This window comes from Lagopus muta, chromosome 9 (genome assembly GCF_023343835.1).
Source record: "Lagopus muta isolate bLagMut1 chromosome 9, bLagMut1 primary, whole genome shotgun sequence".
Lineage (NCBI taxonomy): Eukaryota > Metazoa > Chordata > Aves > Galliformes > Phasianidae > Lagopus > Lagopus muta.
Window position 1 is genome coordinate 7,823,590 of NC_064441.1, and position 14,616 is coordinate 7,838,205.

A 14,616-nucleotide genomic window follows, 5' to 3' on the forward strand; every position below is an offset into this window, starting at 1 on the left:
AGAAGTCAGAAAATATTTGAAAGAAAAGTCTTCAGTCAGCTTCATGTCATTGAATGCCACAAAACTCTTCAATAGCAGTTGATAACCCTTGTCCTTCATTCTGCAATTGGAGGTGACTATCTCCATGTGAAGACTACCTGTGGACCATGGTTTAGTTGGTCTTCATGATGTATTCTTATCATTACTGATAGGGAAAATGACACCTAAGTAGAGATCAATGTTGCCTTTGTCTAGCACAGGCTGTACTAGGGCTGGCAAGGAACATCTGGGACTGTTGACAGCGATGAGCACCAAACAGATTTACTTTGAATCTGTGAACATGGTGGGATTTACTCAGACCCAGAATTCTACCTCCATCTTGCTCGTTTTGGTTAAAGAAATTGTACTTCAAAGTCTTTGTGGATAAGCTAAGCCATAAACAAGGTTGCTTGAACATTATGATACATTAAAAAAAAAAAAAAAGTAGCCAACCTTTACTTGGGCATGCGAAATGCCATCCTCATTTTGTTTCTTTTTCTTCATTGTATCCCTCATGCTTTGTTTTACTTTGTGCTCTTTAAAAGCTACTTTGAAGACCAAGTAGCTAATTTTTTTTTTTATGTTAACCCCATGTTCTTGCTTATGGGATAACTGACCTGAACTAAGACTGTCTGAGTGGACTTATCTTGATGGGGGCTCCAGTATAAAGAGACTTTAGAGCCCTTTCTTCCTGCTCCTCCCAACTAAGTTGCCAGCAGAAAGATTCTTAGAGTCACAGTATCACAGAATGACTTTGGTTGAAAGAGGCCTTAATAATCATCAAATTCCAACCTCCTGCTGTGGGCAGAGTCGAGCCCACCAGATCAGGCTGTCCAGGGCTCCATCCAATCTGGATTTGGACACCTCCAGGCATGGGGCATCCATGACTTCTCTGGGCACCTGTGCCTCACCACCCTCTGAGTAATATTTTTTCTTAACATCTCACCTAAATCTCCCATCTTTTAGTTGAAAGCCATTCTGCCTTGTCCTATCACTGTCAGAGCACGTAAGCTCCCTTCAAGTACTGGAAATACTGGAAGGCCACAATGAGCTCTCCCTGGAGCCTTCTCTTCTACACAAAACAACCTCAACTCCTTCAACCTCTGTTCATAGTAGAGGTGCTCCAGCCCTTCAGTCATCCTTGTGGCTTTCTTCTAAACTCCCTCCAACAGCTCCACATCCTTCTTGTTCTGGGGGATCGCTAGGCTTGGACACAGTACTCCAGATGAGGCTTCATGAGGGCAGAGTAGAGGAGAACAGTTATCTTCCTTGCCCTATTGGTCACCCTCCTTTTGATGCAACCCACAATACAGCTGGCAAATGCTTTGGTGTTTTTTTTTTGTTGTTGTTATTTTTTTTTTAAATCAATGAACCATTTATCTGAAAGAATGATTACTTGTTTTTGCTTTTCCCTCCCCTGGGAGCAGTTATGAACTATTAGAAAAGGGCTGTACTTGAATGCAGTATTTTTTATGTATCTGCACCAGCATCTGTAGCAATGGAAGCACCTGTACAGGCCACCCTGTTGTGTTACAACACAGCTCATTAACTATACTCAGCCCTTTTCTAGATAACCTGGTAACCCAGCCACTATAAATCAGTTTATGTTAGAGGATGCCTCATGGGTATTGAATGTGCTGCTAAACATCTGTAGTAAGAAAAGACAAAACTTCAGCAACTGTGTCAAGAAAGAAATGATTACATGATTTTATTTTCTTTGGATTTTTATGAAGTGCAATGTAGTGCCATGGATCTTTTTTTTTTTAAGGAAGATGATTATAGTTGCTCAGAGAAGTGCATTACAGTTAAGAACTATGAGAAAATGAAGATTTGTAGTTTTCACTGTTGGGGAATTTTCCTTTTCAGTTGAACTGATTGAGATTTCTACCCAGTCACATTATTTGAGAGACTCAAACTTTTGAATCTTTCTTTCAGTTATAGTGGAGTCTGAGATAGCTGGGATCAAGAAACAATCTGGAATGCTCGCCTTAATCAGTAATGTCGGTGTTTCTCCTCCCTGGAAATTGTATGCTTTTCCCCCTCTACCATATGCTTTTATCATTCACTGTGCATTGGTCATATGCCCTGCAACCCTCAAGTCAGGAATATCTTTCTCAGGGGTCATTCAAGACTTTCTGCCATGGACTTATGTGGAAGTAAAGGCAAAATCTTTGGAAGATCAAGTTTAGGTTTTCCTGGGCATGACTTTGATTGTGAAGGGTGATCTGGAAAATGTGGAGCTTCTGGCATCTCCCTTTGACTTGAGTCAGTGAAGGGAGTATCTTCATCAGTGCCAGCACTTTGAGGGCCAAGAAGTGATAACTCAGGAAATTTTGCACTGGGAGGTGTGAGAGAATCTTGCATATTTAGAACTGGAATGCGATAGACAGATCCAGTTACTTGGAATGGAAAGTAGCTTCCAGATGTGCGTGTCTTGTTGCAATGATGCTTGTGATAGTGATGATAGAGGTAAGGATGGTGTCCGGGAGGGGGAGGGGGAGGAGGAGGGCAGTGTGGCCCATGATGGGGAGGAGGAGGTGGGTGGTGATGTCCATGAGGAGGAGGGCAGTGTGGCCCATGATGAGGAGGAGGAGGTGGGTGGTGATGTCCATGAGGAGGAGGGCAGTGTGGCCCATGATGGGGAGGATGGTGTGGGTGATGATGTCCATGAGGAGGAGGGCAGTGTGGCCCATGATGGGGAGGAGGAGGAGGGCTATTTTGCTCATCATAGGGAGGAGGAGTAAAAGGGCGAAAATCAGATTTCTCTTGAATAAGAGGACCAGAAGAGGGGTTTTCTGGTTCCTCCTGGGGAGGAGGAGGTGGGTGGTGATGTCCATGAGGAGGAGGGCAGTGTGGCCCATGATGGGGAGGAGGAGGTGGGTGGTGATGTCCATGAGGAGGAGGGCAGTGTGGCCCATGATGGGGAGGAGGAGGTGGGTGGTGATGTCCATGAGGAGGAGGGCAGTGTGGCCCATGATGGGGAGGAGGAGGTGGGTGATGATGTCCATGAGGAGGAGGGCAGTGTGGTCCATGATGGGGAGGAGGGGGAGGACTATGTTCTTCATCATAGGGAGGAGTAGAAGGGGGAAAATCAGATTTCTCTTGAATAAGAGGACCAGAAGAGGGGCTTTCTGGTTCCTCCTGGGGAGGAGGAGGTGGATGGTGATGTCTGTGAGGAGGAGGACAGCGTGGCCCATGATGGGGAGGATGGTGTGGGTGGTGATGTCCATGAGGAGGAGGGCAATGTGGCCCATGATGAGGAGGATGGTGTGGGTGATGATGTCCATGAGGAGGAGGGCAGTGTGGCCCATGATGGGGAGGAGGAGGAGGGCTATTTTGCTCATCATAGGGAGGAGGAGTAAAAGGGCGAAAATCAGATTTCTCTTGAATAAGAGGAGGACTGTGTTGTTTGTCATAGAGAGGAGTGGAAGAGGGGTGCTCTGGTTCCTCCTGGGAAGGAGCCAGACCGTGGTGTGGAGGGGGAGGGTGGTGATGTCTACCATGGCAGGGAGGAGGAGCTTCTTCGTGGCTGCCTTGATGATCTTTGTTGAAACCATGGTTATGCTCAGAGTCTTCAGGTTTGAACTGAAAGGTCGGTGGACCTCTATGCCTGTGACGATGTCTGTGATGATGGGGATGCTTGTGTGGCCAACCTGGAGCTGGAGATCTGCATCTTTGTCCATAATAACGTTGCTGTTTATAAAAAAACCAAAACACCAGAGCAAGACATATTAAGTTATATGTTAATAGAACAAACAGAAGAAAATGGTGACAGAGAAAGGTGGGAGTTAATGGGTTTGCATTTATGGCTCCAGTGGTTTGTAAAGGAAAAAAAAAAACCAACAACTATTCTTTTCAAGATAGAAGGGAAGGAGTAGGTGATAAAATGTCAAATTACCAAAAAGCATCTGAAAGTACTGCACTGTGATAAAATGAAATGATGTAACCAACTGAGCACGATTTGTAATGGATCAAAGCGAAATGAAAACCACCCTGGAATCATTGTTGTAATATGAAATGGAATTCCAAACATGATACAGATCATCTTCCCTCTCCTTGCTTTCTAAAATTATCTTTGAACTTGTTTGCCAATCTCTACTCACTTTAACTGAGCAGTGTGATTAAGCAGAGTGGAGACACCTTTGAAGGAGGCAGTGGGGATAGCACAATTCCAATTAATCCTCTGACTATCTTAGTAGTCAAAAGCCAGTCTGTTCTCACATACAGGATCACAGCCAGGGAGTACTAAATAACCTTTCTTCTGTGTTTCTTCTGTGAGAGTGGACTGAAACTGCAGTAACCTGCATAGCCAGAGACATTGCAATAATTGAGTACCTACCCAGGGATGATAGAGTTCACAGTTTATTTCTATTCCATTGGGTTCCTCTGGATCACTAACAGTTCTTGCCTTGCAGAATCCTGTGTGCTAAACAAACAAAACAAAACCCAAAAACTCAACAATGCACATCTGGGTTCTTGTGATGGAGATAATAGAAGCCACTGAAAAGTCAGCATTTAAAAGTTAGGCCATCTCTTTGGATACCTAACTGCGTTTATATAATTTGAACCTGAGCTTTCTGGCCAATCATTCTTGCCCTCTAAATAATGAATAAAATATATTTCATTTTGAGTATTCTTGACTATGAAAACCATTTCTTCATACACATCTAGAGAGCTATTGCTCTCCATCTTACTTCACTTTTGGTGTCTGTAAAAGTTGGTAATCTACCAATGCCTATATTGACTGATTTTTACACGTATTTTTCTGTCTTTGCTTGCCAAATGTCTGTTCAGTTTAGGCTATTCTGAAATTTTGCTTGAAGTCCTCTGAACTTGTTGTGAGACTGCTTTTGAGATGAATCTCAAATCAGAGATTTTTTCCATTTATATTTTTGAGAAGTAATTTGTAGTAATCTTTAACATTACTTCCCTTAGTGTCCTGTTTGCAGGGACTTTTGTCTGCTGTCTAGTACTGTGATAGCTCTCTGTAGATATACCTGAATTATTCAACCCTCTTTTCCCCTGTAGCAGAGAGCAAAAAATAACCCCTGACTCACTGATATGACACAGGATATGTATTTCACTGAAAATCCATGATTCATGTTATTGTAATTGTTTTTATGAAAATAGCATGGAAAATTTACTAGGGAATGGCCACAATTTGAATGAGAAAGCCAGATCCAAACAGAAGAATTGAGCTCTAGATCTGAAGTATGCCAGACTTCTGTTATATATACGTTTGATAGTTTAGACTGGCTCCTTGTAGAGGAAACATAGTAGGATCTGAACTTTGACATGCTGGGTTCTGCATTTTGGGTTTGGGTGCATGCTCCTAAGAAACACTTGGAATCACTGTGGAAAGATCATCCTGGTGCCATCACTTCTTATTCCTAGGCTCTACTTACAGCGTGCCAGTCATCCAGAAATTCACATTCCAGTGGCTCATCTGCTTGTTGCTGTTCTCCTCTGGAACATTTGGTCTCTTTTATGGAGAATCCTAGAATGTGAGCTTCACGGGAGGCAGTCTGGAAAAGACAGGTCAACTAAGAGGTGCCGACTGGGCGTATTTAAATAAACAAAAAGGAAACAACAACAAAAAAGCTGTAATTTTAAAAGCAGCCATGCTTCATGCTGTTATCAACATCTCATATCATTCATACACTATCTGTGCTCTTCAGAAGTTTGCACATGGCTCTGTATTCAGCAGGAAAAGTGGATTAGATAATTTCTGCCTTTGTTCCTCTCTCCTTTATGAGTTTCATAAATAGTTGCTTTAATTTTTGACTGTAATAGTTTATTTCAGGTCTGTTGTAGGTGTCTGTAGCACATGTGCCCATAAGTTTCACTGGTTTAACTGAGCTTTTTGAAGCAGTTGCACACAATCTGCAGGATGTGTTCTAACGAAACTTGATAGTTTCTAAGTTTTATGCAGTCTGTTGAAATCACAGAATCACAGAATCACCCGGGTTGGAAGGGACCCCAAGGATCATGTAGTTCCAACCCCCTTGCCTAGCAGGGCCACCAAACATACATATTCAGATCAGGTTGCCCAGGACCCCGTCCAACCTGGCCTTAAACACGTCCAAGGACGGGGCATCCACAACCTCCCTGGGCAGCCCGTTCCAGGGCCTAACCACTCTCCTAGTAAAGAACTTCCCCCTAACATCCAACCTAAATCTTCTCTCCTTCAATTTGGATCCATTTCCCCTAGTCCTGCTATTGTCAGCCCTTTTGAAGAGTTTACTCCCCTCCTGGTGTGGTGAATTCTGAATTCTCACTGTAGCTGAACATGGAGAAGTGTGAAGATAAAGAAAAAAAAAGTTTTAGGGAGAAATCCTTGAATCCAGGTAATTTGAAATCAGCTGTGGGCTGACTGGGCAGAAGTCCTACATGGAACTACAATATAAAGCATGCTAAATTTCTGAGCAGTATTGCAAGCTACGGAGAGGGGGGTTGGCATGCTGTAATTTAGATGGATTTCAGGAGCAAAATGTGTTATGGAAGAGGTCTTTGCAGAGGTGTCCTGAACTGGAACATGTATTGGCAGAATGATCCTGTGCTTTTTAAGTAAAAATCTCCAGATCTAACAACAAGAAATTGTGGTGATGCGAGAATTATGCTTCTAGTCACCTAAAGGATAATGTTGTCTTCATGTTGACATCACTTAGAGATGGAGAAATCATTTAGCTAAGACAGTAGCTCCTCAAGAGGTACAATGAATTTACAATACAAATTTACCTCCTGTTCTTCAGAGCTCTCAGAGTGCTGCTTTGTTCTACAGCAGCCAAAATGATGCTGAGTCTGCTTGCAGGCTCATGTGCTAAATATTCTAAGAGTAAAAAGTTATCTGGCTTAATTTGACAGGATGTATGACTGTGATAAGGCACAGCTGTACATCTCGACAAACTATGGCTGGTGGGAAATAAACTCTTATATTGTATAATACGGTAGGAAAATAGGCATACAAAATAAAAATATCCACACAAAGGAGGCTGACATTCTGAATGCCGTAGCATTAAGCAGATAAGAAATCCTTTTGCTTTCATGTGCCTAGAATTGATAAGGCTTTGCAGAAGTAGAACCTTCAATTTTAAGCAGGTGATTTATATTGAGAGGTTACACATAGTATTTCTGATCCTAGAAGGATTTGATTTCAGGGCCCGTGGTTTTGGGTCTGCTCCCAGAATGCTGTCATTTCTTGTTAGTAGTTCTAGGACCAAATGCCACTTACCGCCTTTAGAATCTTCTCAACTTTGTTGACTTTGAAGTAGTTTGTGTGGTTACCCTCACGGTTGAATTTTTCCAGGAGCTTTGCAGCAAGATCTTTATGTTCCTCAGTGACTTCTAAGACTTCAACTTTTACAGGACAGTCTTTGCACTCTATTAAATCGGGAGGAACTGTGAAAACAGAGCGGTTACTAATATTGCAATGGATATTAATACTCTTGAGAATAATATCTGTGTATGCAATTTTAATGTGAACTCATATGAAGAAGCTGAAATACCAAATGCTTCCTTGAAGTGAAATGTCTCTCTGCAAATACAGGTCTGTACTGTCATGTGAAAATGAATATTCTTAAAAAACTTCTAGCTTAACTTTGGAATCTAACCGACTCCAATGGGCATTCTTTCAGAGTTTGGGTTTTTTTTTCCTGATACTCATTATCTTGCTTTGGTGGACTGGAGAAGTGATATTTGATATCAATAAAGCCTATCTTAGAGGAGTAGGGTACTCTTAATTTTATTAGTCATTCTTAACGTACCATTTGAATTATCAAAAGTAGGAATGGTAAGCAGATAAGTCAATCTGTCATGGTTACCATCCAATAGCAGTGCACAGACTTGTACTTCATACTAGGACTGGTTTGAGGTTTGAGGTATGTGTTAGCTTACAAGAGTGGCTGTTTTACCTGGACTTAATGTACAATTATATCCATATAATTTAGGTTTCTTCAGCATCGGGCTTGTATATGTGATAATCTTACATTGCCCAAAGTCCTGGAGGAAAAAAAGAGAATATATGACTATCAGGTTATTTTCACTGGATTTAATGAGATGTAGTTGATCATAGACATTGTGCCTCCTTTTAATGTTCAGTATTTGGAAGGATAACAGATGTGGTCATTAACAGAATGTTTGTTCTAGTACCACTCAAAATCTGTGTTCAGATAAGATGGGATCTCCTTCTACAAAAGCCTTTGTTTAATTTTCAGTTTGTAGACTGAGGAGGCAATGGAAAACTAACACAGTGTTCTCAGTCATTGTAGTGCTTATTTACCGTGAGATACTGCTAACTAGCAGGGGAGGCTAGGATGCAAGAGATACTCAAAGGTTATATCAGTCTTTATCAAAGTGTGGATGGACCTTTTCTCACATTCATTTTATCCATCTTAACCTTTTCTTTCTCTCTGCCCATGGCCTCCCTGCTTTGTCCTGTGTGGCAGAGAATCACTGCTCTCCTATTTAAATAAAGTTTTGCACAGGTATTCTCATTCCACACTGCATCATTGTACTGCAACAAATAAGGACAAATACTGCAACATATCGTATGTGTAGTGACGCTAACAGTGTTTTACACTGTCATACCACTAACTCAGCCATGCTCTAAAACTGACAGAATATAACACTGGCCTTTCTGGCTGATATACCAGGAACGTGAGTTAAAAGAAATCATTTCTAGTGCCCTTTAGTTGGTAGCAATTTATTCACAAAACATCAGTTCTGTTAAAAGCAGTGGAAAAGTGGAAAATGTCTTTTGAGATAACTAGCTTAATGAAGCTGTGCTTATTTGATAACCCTTTCCTAAACCTTTAGCTGATGCTTAGCAACTCTAGAAACCAATCAATGTTATTTTTATAGCGAGCCATATTAAAACCTAGCCTTTGCTTAGAGTGCACAGGAATTCCTAGGCAATCAAATTATGTGTTTATTGACATATGATTCTGCCTGGATGCTATCACTTACCATGGAATAGAGATCACCATATTCACAAGTCTCCCAGGGTCTTCCAGATAACACAGAGCATTCAGTTTCCAGCACATCCAAAGTTAAGTAAAGGACTGATGAATTTTCCTGGAAGAAAAGTATGAGTTAAAAAAAAAAAAAAGATTGTTTTTGAGAAACTTGGTCTGAAAGAATTTTATTTTAGAAGTAGATACGTTTAATCGTTCTTGTAGCTTCACCAGTTCCCTAGTAAGGCTCTTCTGGGTTGACAAGCATAGTATCATGGAAGGGTTTAGGCTGGAAGGGAGCTTTCAACGTCATCTTGTGCAGTCGGTTGGTCAAGGCAAAGCTAGGTTTTAAGTTAGATGAAAATTAGATCAGCCTTGTCCAGCTGAGTTGTATACACAACCAAGACAGATACTGCAACTTCTTTGAGCAGCTCCAGCACTTAGTCACTCACTGTAACATTTGTGGCCTTACACCTAGACAGAATTTCCTTTCCTGCAGCATATGGCTGTTGCCTCTCAACTTCTGTTGAGAACCTGTGAGAAGAGTCTGTTGTTAACCCAGCATCTGTCACATAAAGAAAATGGTAATGTTGAAAAGTTGTCATTCCCTCCTGATTTTCACATTAAACACCCTGGTCTATTAGCAAACCTGCTGACAGCTTTTCCAAATTCATCCGTTTCAAATGACCTTAGTGACCAGATGCTGTTTCAGAACTTTGCTTCCTACCCTGTTTATTTGGGGGGTGATGCAATAAAACTGTAATCCCAATACATTTAGAAGCCTTAACTCTGAAATTCTTCTAGTATGTTCTGTTTCCAGAACAAATGGGATGGGGAATCATAATTTGAATATGACTGCCATTGTAATGGAAAGTGGTGTTCAGAATTATCTGTGGTTCACAGAAACAGTATTTTATTTTTCTGTAGGGTAATGAATCTCAATTCACATTTGGAATGCATTACTTAAACTTCGTGCAACCCCTGTATGGACATTAGGAATGAAAACATTTCGTTTTATCATTTGGATAAATTGATGCAAAGCCCCTTTGCTGTGATTGAATGTGTCTTCAGGTTTTAGGAAACTTCATCCATTCAGATTCCTTTGTCAGAGTGTTTCCAAACAGGCAAGACCTCAGGAAAGAATTACCACAGTCTGCTGTAATGTTTTGTTAGTGAGTGCCCCCAGTGTGGTGTTGCCCAGTAGTTTTGCAGTGTCTGTGTCTCAGCATTGTCTGTCTTTTAAAACAACAGGCGAGGTGATCTGGACAAAGACATGCATTATTCTGTGTCAGAATCAGGAAAAGAATATAGCCATCCTGGCAGCCATTCTGCCCATCATGCACACGATTATTCTCCGCTTGGAGATAGTTAGCATTTTTATTGTACTTTATAATTTTTGTTATAAATTCAGGCTGCTAGTCATCATATTAGTAAAATGCAGACAGAGAAGGGAACAAATACAGTGACAAAGACTATTTTTCTCTCATTTGTGTTCATGGAATTGCACTGAATGGGATGGTAAGATGGTCTTTTGTAAAATGTACCATTCACTAGGAGTGAAGCGATTCAATGCATTTACTGTGTCATCAACACTTGTGAAATGCTAAAGAAGGCAATTTATCCCTGGCAAATATTTATTTTCTTCAGTAGGATGCATTTAGATTCTATAAATCCTAAAGCAGAGTTTGGGTTTAATTAGGTGTCTGCATCCTAACACGCAGAAGGAAGTTGCTCTGTTCAGCAGCTCTGTACAAGCCCAGAACTGTTATGGTGAGGTACATGAAGTATCTTATGGCACTACAACTCCCATGTAAACTTAGCAGAGGCACAACTGCTAAGAATTTGTCAGCTTAAGTTTCTTCAGGGGATTGATGTCATAGTTTTGATGCACACTATTGCATGGAAAAATAGATTATCCACTGAATAACATTCCGGTTTTTTGTTTGTTAGTTTTTCAGTGTTGCCTTGTCAGGGCTGCCACCATTACGTTTTGCTCAGCATGGAAGAAACCACTCCCATTAGCTTTTGTTCTAAGAAGGCACAGAGCCCTCGTGGGATTAATGCTTTAGCAGTAGGTTAGATCAGTTCTTATAGACTCTGCATGGCTGTTGATGCTGTGAAGTGCAAAGACAGCAAAATTTATTTACAGCAATTTACTAATGATGAATTTATTAAAATTTACAAAGCAAAGCAGGAACATTCTTCAAGGGCAGGAGACTTGAGGGCTTAAGTCTCTATGCTGAAGACTTAATAATAATATAATAATATCACTCCCTGCATCCATTTCTTTGAAAAACAAGATGTTCTCTTGATATTCTGGAAGCCTACCTGGAGATCTGTAGTAATCTGGACTTTGGGTTTCTTTTTGAGTTTTTTCTTGTCTTAAGGAAGGGGCAGTTTTAAGCATCTCCATCAAAAAACAGTTTGCTTTTTTTTCAGTTGCAATACTGAGATGCGTAATACATCTCCTCAGCAATGCGGATGTGCAGATTTTCATTTACTAAGCGAGCAGCTGAAAGGTAGCCAAGTTCATAGGTAATACTGAGTGTCCTTGGTCTCTGTCATCTAGAAGTTAAAGTAAATGAATTTTGTGTTCTGTTGGCTACAGCTGTTAATTTGCTTTGGCCTCTAGGAAGGCATTCATTGAGAAAGGCTCGTGAATATAGTCTCTAGGAAAAAGAGAGAGAAATATGGAGAAACCTATGAAATGGGAAATGGTCCTCCTATGTACCTATGAAACAGCTCAACGTCGAGCCCTTTCCCTTTTTTGCAGGCTGGTATTTTCATCTCTAGCTTCCTCAACCTTTCCTCTTTCTCTCCAGTTACACAGAGATTTGTGATTAAGATAATAATGAAATACCTATCTTGAACTATACCTTGATCTAATTAATGCTAGACTTTAGCATATTAAAGAAACCCTCTGAGTATAAATTATGAATGTTATTTGAGACCTGACAACAGCCCAGGCAGATTAATTTCTAGTACTTCACAAAGCTATTCAGAGCATCTCTCATGCTACCATCCAGTCGGCCAAGAAAATAGAAGGCATTCAGCATCCCTGGAACATACAGTCAATCATGCACAAGTGAATGCTGTGATGACGTAAATCAGATCTGATTCATTAAATCTTATCAGCATTGCTCTGTTAAAAACAATCATCAGCGGCTTTCAATGAACTGGCTCATTATTTTATCATCATGGTCTTGTATAGATCAGCTATTAAATCAACACTTACCGTGTGTAGTCTGTGTGCATCAGCAACACGGAACAGGCCGAACACGTAGCCGTCCTGGCGATGTCTGTTCACCAGATCCAGCGCCATTCCTGCTTCTGTCTGAATGGCCTCACAGTCTGTAGGTGCAGCAACCTGGCTGGTTTTGGTTTGGGCATTGCAACAATGCAGAAGTGCTAGAAAAAGAGCTGAAGTTACACGCAGCATTTTGTTTGTGGTGTTAAGTCACTTCTGCTCATGCTCTGAGAAAGCCAGTATTCTGCTTTTGAATCAAAGCGGCCCACAGAAGCTTTAAATGAATGCTAAAAAGTCACGGTTTTATATAAATTTAGGTGTTGTGTCACAGGACCATTACCTTGGCCCTGGATTAATGTTTGCAAACTGGAAGTAAATGATTACACTGTGATTTGAACAGATTTTGAAGAAAGTGAGCCCTTAAATAGTCTTTGGACCACCATCAAAGGGGCTGTGTTTGTGGTTCTTTAAGCAGGCATTGTGCAATAGTGTTTTACTATGAAAAATATTTAGCCTCCTACACTATGCTGGTGAGCCTGGCATTAAGAAGTGTGAGTTTGTTTGCAGGTATTATGCAATCTATGCAATCTTGGTTTCCTGTTTGCAATAAAAATTGTTGAAATGAAAACATAAGGAACCTTTGTGGTTGTATTATGGCTTCGTCTGTGTGATTACAGCTCCTTAATGATGAGAGCAAGAATGAGCAAGAATGTCACTCAGATCAGGAGAAGAGATGTAGCTCATGGTACCCTTGCAAGCTGGTGGTCCGTGGCTTCTGTGCAAGTACCTGCCATTCTTGCAGATGGGAGAATTCAGAGCAGACTTCTATCAGCTTCACCTGTTTTCAGAATGGCACACAGAATAGGATTGATTGGCTTAATACCAGCGTAATCAAGTCGTGGCATGGAAGGACATAAACCTACCTTCGTGCTCTCAGTCGGGGTAGTTGTGTGCTCTTTGTCTGCAGTAGTTTCAAAAGACTTTAAAAAAAAAACAGCCCTGATAGTATTTTAGTGTTTATTAAAATAATGCAGTGCATACTAATGTTCATAGCTTTCACAGCTGCCAATGTTTGCATGTTTGACTTTGAGGGCTTTATTGTATTTATTTTTGTAAGAAGCATTAAGAAATATTATGGGTAATCACTCTTAACCCTCATTAAATTAATCTTTATTGAATAAAAACCCGACTTTTAGCTTGTCTGTCATCTGAGAAATCACATTTAAAAATGCCCAGAGCCAAAGCAGAGCCAAAGCATATGAGCCCATTGTGTCCATTTCAGTGTGAGAGTGAGGAACACTTGGCCCTAGTCTGAATTGATTTAAAATGGGAAGAAGTAGTATACCTGTTTGTAAAGTAGTGTACATGTTGCCACAGAGAGATGTGGAGGTGAACACTATCAGTGAGGTCAGAAATGGTTTAAAAAGTTTGCGGACAACAGGTCTTAAAGTGGATGCTAGGACTGAGCAGAGTCGCACTCTTTAATATCCCCAGTACAATAATCCTGGACATTAGAAAAGCACAAGGGATGGATTGCAAAAATGAAGCAGGCCCACATGCTTCTCCTAACCACAATTGTTTTGCCACAGTGAGACATGAATACTGGGCTGGAAGAAACACTCTGGTGATGCAGTCTCACATTTCTTTTGTTGAAGTTTTTTATGGTGTTTCATTATAATAATTCCCAATTTCTTCTGGAAAAAAAAAAAAAAAAAGGTAAAATAAATGCTGTGTAAATAATCAAAGGCATCTGAAACACTTCTCCCCAGTTAGAACTAATATTCGCATCAGTGCTGCGTTTCATATCCCAGCCCCATTCATTACTTACAGCACTGTTTAATTTTTCAAATGGGCAGTCGTACTGAAGAAAGCCATCAAATTAGGTAATGTATAACATAATTCCCTTAGTCATCCATTGTTTGCAGATTGTTTGTTCGTTATTTTTCTTTTTGTTCTCTGCTGTTCGTGGTGACACTGATCATTTTCTTGACAGAGGCTTATGCATTTTTTATGGGTGAAACAGAAACACTGTGAATAAAGAGTATAAAATGTACAGTTCCTGCAAAATTAACCGCAGAAGTAAAAGTAAGGTTCTGTTCCCACTATAGAGTTTTGTCCTCAATTTTTGAGGGAGATGACAAGTTGGTTTAATTATATAAGGTTATACTATATAAGCACAGTGTAATATAATATTAAATAACATTCGTATAAGTGTCATATTATTTAGGTTAATTATATAAGGTTGACCCATAAAGTAATAAGAAAACCCACTAGCTTTTAATGCTAAACAGCATTGACATCCTCTTCTCCATTTATGCACCATGGCACAGAGCATGGCTTAGTAAGGGCCCTGAGAGCATCCCTCTCCCAGCAGTTTGGCTGCCAGGGCTCAGGGCCAGC

The 14,616-nt window shown here is 40.6% G+C and overlaps 2 protein-coding genes across 2 annotated transcripts in view; one reads left to right on the forward strand and one right to left on the reverse strand.

Moving 5' to 3' along the window:
- The window catches only part of SENP5 (SUMO specific peptidase 5), a 150,836-nt gene that overhangs the window by 28,082 nt on the left and 108,138 nt on the right, over window positions 1-14,616 (forward strand). The gene's annotated exons all lie outside the window — the stretch shown is intronic.
- Window positions 1,702-12,506, reverse strand: HRG (histidine rich glycoprotein). The gene is made up of 7 exons (XM_048954463.1): window positions 12,205-12,506; window positions 8,983-9,090; window positions 7,929-8,016; window positions 7,250-7,416; window positions 5,424-5,543; window positions 4,358-4,444; window positions 1,702-3,711 (listed from the first exon to the last, which is right to left on the reverse strand). Exons 1-7 carry the CDS (start codon window positions 12,406-12,408, stop codon window positions 2,140-2,142), a joined length of 2,346 nt encoding a protein of 781 aa, XP_048810420.1. The 5' UTR covers window positions 12,409-12,506; the 3' UTR covers window positions 1,702-2,139.

Excerpts from the sequence above, each read along its gene's own strand:
- HRG (XM_048954463.1), bottom strand. The coding sequence starts at position 12,408 with ATGCTGCGTGTAACTTCAGCTCTTTTTCTAGCACTTCTGCATTGTTGC. Across the intron at positions 8,017-8,982 it reads ATGGTGATCTCTATTCCATG|GACTTTGGGCAATGTAAGAT; the intron begins GTAAGTGATAGC and ends TTTTTCCTCCAG. Across the intron at positions 4,445-5,423 it reads TTCTGGATGACTGGCACGCT|CACACAGGATTCTGCAAGGC; the intron begins GTAAGTAGAGCC and ends TTGTTTGTTTAG.